The sequence below is a fragment of the Silurus aristotelis genome (genome assembly GCF_946808225.1).
Source record: "Silurus aristotelis genome assembly, chromosome: 9".
NCBI lineage: Eukaryota > Metazoa > Chordata > Actinopteri > Siluriformes > Siluridae > Silurus > Silurus aristotelis.
Window position 1 is genome coordinate 1224420 of NC_139582.1, and position 8690 is coordinate 1233109.

Below are 8690 nucleotides of genomic sequence, written 5' to 3' on the forward strand. Positions count from 1 at the left end.
TACTTTATGAGGACTGACAGGCAGAGAGACCACACCTACTTTATGAGGACTGACAGGCAGAGAAACCACGCCTACTTTATTAGACCTGACAGGCAGAGAGACCACACCTGTTTTATTAAAGCTGACAGGAAGAGAGACCTCACATTACACCATCACACAGAATTATACTCATTCTCACAAGACCTCACATATAAACACACACATACAGCTGTGCACATACCTCATGCTGAGAGAAGACAGGTGGGTTGTTGTTCTCATCCAGAACTTTAACTATCACTGTGCAGGAGCTGTTCAGTCCTGCAGAAAAAAAAGACGTGACTCAAGGTCACGTCATTACATTGGTACTGTAACATTTTATAACCAACAGCATGGAATGCAATGAACAATCATTCAAATGTTGTGTGATGTGGGTCATGTATCAATTTCCCTCCTGACCACCTGTCAAAAATGACATCTCACATATCACACTGTCACTGTACACAAACACATATAGTTCATGTGTGTGTGAGAAAAATTCTCATCTAAAAATTAATTGAGTTATAATATAGTATAAATGCCAACAAGGACATCTGGACTGTGATGTTTCTTCTCAACACCTTGTCTTGTACACATGGTGTTTCACTGAGTCATATTCAACATGATTTATGATTAAGGCCAAAAACAGGACATTTTGTGTCGCTTGGCACAGAGTTTTTCTGAAACGAACAACGTGTACATCTTTCTATGTGAAATGTCACTGTGTGTCTCAATACATGATCAATGATACAGAGTATTTAAAAAACTATTAGTAGTTCATAATAAACACAATAATGCAAATTATGGCATAAAATTGCTTTTGGTATTTTAAAAACCAGAAAATATGTATTAGCTTTAAGAAATGGTGGACTACATGTACCTTCAGCATGAAGAACAGAGAAAGCCACATCTACTTTAATTAAAATGACAGGCAGAGAGACCACACCTCATTTATCAGGACTATCAGGCAGAAAGACCACACCCACTTCAATAGGACTGACAGGCAGAGAGACCACACCTGATTTATTATGACTGAAAGGCAGAGAGATCACACCTCATTTATTAGAACTGATGGGCAGAAAGACCACACCTACTTCATTGGGACTGACAGGCAGAGAGACCACACCTGATTTATTAGGACTGACAGGCAGAGAGACCACACCTGATTGTACTGTAATGTGACAAATAAACATGTTCTTCTTCTTGATGGCTGATTATGAGAGGTGCGTGACCAACCTTTAGCATCCTCAGCGATGATTGTGAGTGTGTATTGTGGTGCCGTGCCCTCCATGCTGTCGGTTTGTACTGTGATCACCCCCAAATCTCGGTCCACACGGAAAAGTTGGCGTGGGCTTTCTGGCACCTGCCCTGCCAACCGGTAGAAGATCCGCACATTATCCGTCTTGGGGTCGTCGTTATCGGCCGCCTGAACTGTGAGAATCTCAGTTCCTGTTGGGCATTTAGAAATATAATGAGGAGGGGCAAAATCCATGCAGCCTACAGGAACATCTATAAATGTAAATGTTTGATCAGCAAATTCCCTCTAAAATATCAGTTGTATTTAGTTTAATTAGATTTTACAGTAATTAGAGATTAATTCTGTAATAATTGTCATACATTGTACAAATGAATGAAATGATCACAGACATCTAATTAATTACTCATACACCGTTAGTGTCTCCCAGTGTGTGTAATCATACTGTGATGATTAATTGGCTGCATGACAGTGTGTGTGTGTGTGTGTGTGTGTGTGTGTGTGTGTGTGTGTGTGTGTGTGTGTGTGTGTAAGAAAGAAACCTTTCTGTGCGAGTTCTTTGACAACAGTGTGGTACTGCATCTGTGGGAAGGTCGGTCTGTTGTCATTTGCATCTCCCACCATGACCCTGAGCTCGACAGGTTTTGCGATCTTCCTGCCATCTGGTCTCTCTGCTACTATACTGATCAGGAACTGAGACACAAACATATTTGCGTTTAATTATCTGCCAAATGAGTGAGAATCCAGGCTGAGCACAGAGCTTAGCAGGGTGTGTTGTTCAAAGAATGACGGTTCTTTAACGGGGCTGCCGTTCGAACTCATATAACCTGAGCTGATTAAAGGAACATTGAAGCCATAATAAATCATAGTACTTTGGATACTTAAGTACATTTAAAGGCAAATACTTTTGTACTTTTACTCAGGTGAAAGTTTTACTGAGTGAATCTCGGCTGTAACTACATACTTCGTCCACCACTGGAATATAACTATTTTTAAAATCTTGGATCTTCACAAATAAACTGAAAGGATTTTGTGAGCGTTTTTGTAGCATTTGTCCTTTTCACCTGATCTTGGGTTTCTCGGTCCAGAGGTGCGTTCAGGTAGATGACTCCTTCTCTACTGATGGTGAAAAGCATCTCTGGAAACTCCCCCTCCAGGCTGTACTCTACCAAACTCCCACTCCATTTCACCTGAAGGCACACACACACAAACACACACACACACACACAAACACACACACACACATTCAGATGAATGCAAAAGCACATTCTTTTCTTAAATCTGATGTTGCAGAAGATCAAAATGATCATGATTGAACACTTTTGAAGAACTAATTCGACTGAGAGAAATGTTTTGGAAAGTGTAGTCTACAGAAAGCAAGCTGACATTTAAAATGGTCTGCACACTGTAGCTGGAAATTTGGACAAAAACCAAATGTCTGAAAGCACAGAGCGACCAGTCAACCTGCAGGAGTTCGTGTGTGTGTGTGTGTGTGTGTGTGTGTGTGTGTGTGTGTGTGTGTGTGTGTGTGTGTGTGTGTGTGTGTGTGTCGGCTAAGCCAGTTATCCATTTGTTGCTAAACTGAAAAAAGTCTGAGTTAAGGAAATGAGACCAGATTATGTGCCATCAGTCCAGAACTGTTTTACTGAAGAGGATATTAATTCTTCAGTATTTACATTAAGAGCCTGTTGCAAGTCTGGAAACACAGAGTCTTTAATGGCTTTTGAGAAACATGTGAATGTTTCTTCAGTTTCTATGTGACAAACTCTGTAAAAGGCAAAAACATAAAAACTTCTATGGAGTCCGAATGGCACATTTGTGTCTCTACCAGAAGAACATGTGTAAGCTGAAGAACAGGGGAGAAGATGTGATCAGACTCCCTCACCCCTACATGGAGGTGGAAGATTAATGGTTTGGGGTTGTTTTTAAGAGCAGGGAAAGTTCCAGATAGTGAATGGAACCAACATGGCTCCCATTCCAGACTTCATCACCATGCAGTTCCGTCTGGACTGCGGCTCATCGGAAGCGACTTCACCGTACAACAAGACGATGAGGCGAAGCGACGAATACGTCCGAACTCTAATTTAGAAAGAGTTATTTAGAGAGCAGACAGACGTCTGGAGTGTTTATCTGTCATGGAATCGACCTGCCCAGATACTGCACCTCAATCCTACTGAACTGCTCTGAGATGAACAAGAAAACCTACAACTAGTGAAGAACATATTTGGTGAGTTTTACAAGAGGCACAGCGAAGTCTTTTAGCTAAATGTTTGGAAAAAACAAACTGTCTGGATGCTGAGAGTGTGTAAAGCTGTTCTTCATGCTGAGGAAGGATTTTTCAATGAGAGTAAAGTTCTGGACATTTATAGATCGTTTGGTCAAAATGGATCTTTAGTGCGTTACATTACTGAGTTTGTTGCATACAAACAAAAGGAACATGCACGTGTCTCTCAGAAACCATAAAACCCTCTAGATAGATAGATCATATTCAACGAGTATCAGAAAGCATTAGCGTGCTCAGAAGAACAAAATCCACAAACAAAAGCTTCACCCACATGGAGCAGTGCTACAGAGATCATGTTTATATGAAGTTTAGCAGAGGCCCTGAAGCGGTGAGGAGGAGTCGAGCAGTGTTACTGGAGAGTGTAATGAGGTCAGCCGTTGCCAAAACAAAGCTGTTGCTCCGACTGCAGAGGGATTTTCCACTCTGCTGGGAAAAAAGAGTGACAGCCGATGATGGACGGGGTGTGAAAAAGCACCGAATTAGGAGAGGAGTTTTAAAGCTAAGCGTGACTACCACGTGCACATCCACCGTGGTCCTGCACCTTCTCCGTTTGTTATGGAGATGGCTCCACGAGCGTCCTGTCTCCTTCTGTGTGCACTGCACATGCCAGCCAATTTCTCTTTCCACGTCTCTGCACACATTTGCAGAGCTTTGCAGCAGGGCAGCTTTGTTTTCGAGGAGATTAACAAGCTGTTCTGCGTTCTTAAAATGGAGCTCTACAACAAACGTGATGTCATCTGTTTAGTTTCCAGGCTTCGGGTTGTCCATACAAATGATTAACTTTTGTGGCAGGGTAGAGTCTGATAAAGCGGGTCTTTGAAGTGCAAGCTTTATGAAGTGAGCAGTGATGCACCGATGGAGATAAACTTCAAACTCTGGTCTTAATTTAGCTGCTCTTAGTGGATGAGGATCTAGCATTTGAGCATGACTCTCAGTCAGGGGATGGAGCTTTCTAGGAAGGCTTCGGAAAGGATGTTCTGATATGCCATGATGTGACATTTAAGAATCTGGATAATGCTGATAGAAATGTGAAGGAGCAGGTGAGGAGCAAAGGGCATCCCTCAGAAAAGCTGCAGGAGTATCAAACCTATTGTGAACATACAATATTTTTGTGGACACCAGACCTTAAGATTGCTATGTTCTTCTTCCTGAACATCACATTCAACAGTTAGTTCCAATTTACCATTATAATATGCTGCACTCCTCCAGTACTGATGTAGGTGAGATGAGGAGGCCTGGGGTGCAATCAAAGTTTACATTCATCCCATAAGTGTTCAGTAGGGATTATAGATGGAGATCTTCCACTCCAACCCATTTAAGAAAACAGGACATTTATTATTGTTCCTTTCACATGTATTTATTTAATTATTTAGAGGTAAAAAGCAAAAAAAAAATTATTATTATTTCCATCCAGAATTGGTTCTTCCCCAAACTGTTCCAACAACTTTGGAGGCACACAATTGTACAGGACATCTCTGGATGCTGGAGCATAACATTTTCACTTCGCTTCAACTAGAAGACCCAAACCTGTTCCAACATGACAATGACCCTGTGCACAAATTATGTTCAGGTGTCCACAAACTTTTGTCCACATAGTGTAGTTATACCTAATAAACTGTACACTTGGTTTGTTTAACAGGTTTGAGTTTAAAGTTCCATAGCAGACACCCAAAGGTTTTCCACTCCAACCCATTTCCAGCAGGTCTTCATGGAGCTGGCTGTGTGTGGAGCCTTTTGATTGTGCCAGAGGTGAGCGAGTGGAGGTGAAGGTGGAGGTGGAGGGAACAAACGGTAAGAAACACCTGCAGCTGATGAGACTAATCAGTGCGCTCTGTTTCAGTCCGGCGACAGTAAAGAGGAGAGGCACCAGGAGAGACGGGCGGAAGAGTCGCGGGACGGTGACCAGAGAAAGACGTGAGAAAGACGTGCGGGCCAGCGCGTGCACTCAGACGGACGCTAAGAAAAGGCGTGCAGTTCCGCAAGGAAACTCGGGCGGGCGCTAAAGAGAGAAAGTGAAAACGAAAGAAAATAAAGAAAGGTGAACGTTTGCCTCTTTCTCTCTCTTTATCTTCCAGCACGGGGGGAAATCCGTCCCCTGCAGGTCTCTAACACAAACCCTGTATTTGAGTTACAGTAGAGACACTCGGTGAAATGTGACTCCTGTACAAGTCAAAATGTCCCTTTAAAATATTACTTGAGTAAAAGTACAAACGTTTTTGCCTTCAAATGTATTTAAGCATCCAAAAGCCTATGATTTATTATAACTATAATTTTCCTATAATAATTTTTCACCTGAGTTTATGTGAAAATACTCTGATATTACACAGAACACACCAACCTGTTATTAGAACAATATTAATGACTCAAACACTAATTGATTGGTTGATTATTAAAATGATCATAAACCCTAAAACCTTTTTTTCCCCACTACTTAAAAATAGTAAAAAATAAGGTCACTCTTTGTGAATATGCAAATGAGAAGAAGGGAGTGAGAGAGCAGGTCTTCTGTGTGGTTTTACACATTATGCCTTTTACTGCTCTTCTTAACAGGAAATAAACTCCATCTGGTCCCTGTGTGGTCATGCTTCTGTGCTGATATCTACTACATGTGTACAAGAGAAGTGTCATGCTGAAACAGGTTTGGGTCTCCTAGTCCAAGTGAAGGCCAAATTCAACTTTGGGGTAACAGTTTGGAGAAGAAGCTCATATGGCTGGAAAAATCAGATGTCCCAATACTTGTGTATATTTTGTATTTCAAAATAAGAACATTTACAGTCAAAGTGAGAGAGAGAGAGAGAGAGAGAGAGAGAGAGAGAGAGAGAGAGAGAGAGAGAGAGTGTGTGTGTGTGTGTGTGTGTGTGTGTGTGTGTCTGTGTGTGTGTGTCTGTGTGTGTGTGTGTGGGTATTGGCCAACTGCCATGCAAAGAAAAGCATTAGTCTTTCAGCATTACAAGTCGTAGAAGTTGTGATTCCCACCACCCACATGAACATCTCAGCACCCAAAACAGTAGGCAGAGGCTTTTCAAATGCACGATTTATAAAATCCTGACAGTGTTTTGACATGTACACACACATGCACACAGAACACTTTCCAACGTGATAAAACCTTTTTATGGTGTCTTTATTTCAGAGAAATAACACACACACACACACACACACACACACACACACTTTCTCTTTTTCCTTTTTTTACATGCACACACAGTACAGTATATATTACGGGTGTAACTGTACACAAAATTCACGGTTCGGTATGTACCCTGGTTTACATAAAAAAAATTTATTATAAATTCTTAATAAAATATCTGATTTGTTAACTAATATATAAAATATTTGATATTTTATACAAAATAAAATGCAATAAATTAAATTAATGCAATGCATGTTTTTATTACATTAATTTGAGTAATTGATTAAAGTGGCACAGATTGAATTGATTAAATAAAATTAAATAAATGGAAACATTTAATTAAATAGTTTTAATTTGTTACACCCCATTTGTGTAATACAGATGTGTGTTTTTTATTTACTATTTAATTTTCTGAAGATATGTTCTACTTAATTGTTCTATTTATTTTAGCAGACTTTAACAAATGTCTTTATTTCTACCATCTGTCATTCATTCACTCCCTCGATATGCGGAATTGTCAGGATTTTCTCCTTTTAAGAGATATTTTTGAAGCTGGACATAAAACGCAAAAACAATCCATATTGCTAGCGTTAGCGATGACCAGGAAGTGGTCGCAATTTCACGCATGCGCACTACAAATCATATTTTCAGTACGGAGTGAGTAGCCACAGTGACACTGCGCTAACTTTAGTGTCTTTTTGTTATACCTCTGGCAATGCATAAGTTTAATAGTAATTATTTTTTTTAAATACGCTCAAAGTGCGAGGCAGAGTATAAACAAACTTTCGGTCCGCCACTTAATACATTCCTGAGTGAACTCAGATTGTAACGATGTTCCACACGTGAAAAGGATGGCATTCGTTACACATGTGCACCGTACTGAAAGCCCTGTAGTGAAACGGTTTGGTAGAAATACGTGTATCGTTACACCTCTATCAGATACGTACACAACCATCGTCCATCCTCACATGCACAAGTGTCCACATACATTCACTCCCTTTACTTTAAAGTTCTTTTGATACTTATTAAAGCTACTACACTGTGCATTTAAAGCTCTTCCTCTTCAGACAGTGTTTCCTGCAATATTTTAGAAAATATGTAGAAGCCTAAAGCACAGCACAGAACAATCGGCCAGTATCAGTCAGTTCTTATTTTCACTACATAAATAAACTCTGCTATAAACCAATAAATTTAATCTGATCGTTTTTCCACTGCATTGGTGTGTCTGGGACAAAGGAACCAAACAGGAAGAAGAAAAGAAGGTGAGCAGTCAGGAGGGAGGGATGGAGGACTATAAGTAAACAAAGCAGCCATTTCTTTGAACACTACCTCATTTCCCTCACATGAACTCCTCCTGACGTTGTTTAACGGGACCTCTAGCTGAGCTTTCTCTCATCCTTTCCACTGTGGTGAGATCTGCAAAGTGCTGCGTACTTTTTTCCAGCCAATTAAAATTTTATGGAAACAAAAGACAAGATCCATAGTGCTGAGGACCAGGAACCCACGCTGTCTTTTTTCTTTCTGGCTCGGTTTCCCCCGTGTTACTTTTTCTTTCCATCTTTGTGCTGAGACAGAACATGTTGATACCAAGTTCAAGATCAGGCTGTACAGAGAGCCGGGCGTCTGAGATGTGAAGGGCAGAGACTGTGAAAGAAAACTCTGAGGGGAAAATGAGCAGAAGTTTGTTGGATTTCTGATCAGAAGGTTGTGAGTTCAAATCCTACCATTTCCAAGCTGTCACTGATGGGCCCTTAAGCAAGGCCCTTAACCATCAACTGCGCAGCTGTATGAATGAGATAATTGTAAGTAAAAATGCTGTAAATGTTAGTAGCCACATGTTGCTCCGTCGTTAAGGCTCTGGGTTACTGATCTGAAGGTCAGGGGTTCAAGCCCTGGTATTGCCAAGATGCTTTGTCTTTAGGGCCCTTAAGCAAGGCCCTTAAATCTTTGTGCTCCATGAGTGCTGTATCATTTCAGACCCAAGCTTTATAGCATCGTTAGGATAT

At 40.7% G+C, this 8690-nt stretch overlaps 1 protein-coding gene across 1 annotated transcript in view; it reads right to left on the minus strand.

The window, feature by feature from the left end:
* The window catches only part of cdh16 (cadherin 16, KSP-cadherin), a 55030-nt gene that overhangs the window by 35195 nt on the left and 11145 nt on the right, over positions 1-8690 (minus strand). Inside the window, 4 exon segments of the mRNA XM_083550168.1 lie at positions 221-297; positions 1252-1464; positions 1813-1963; positions 2335-2460. Coding sequence (XP_083406294.1) covers positions 221-297; positions 1252-1464; positions 1813-1963; positions 2335-2460 — 567 coding nt within the window.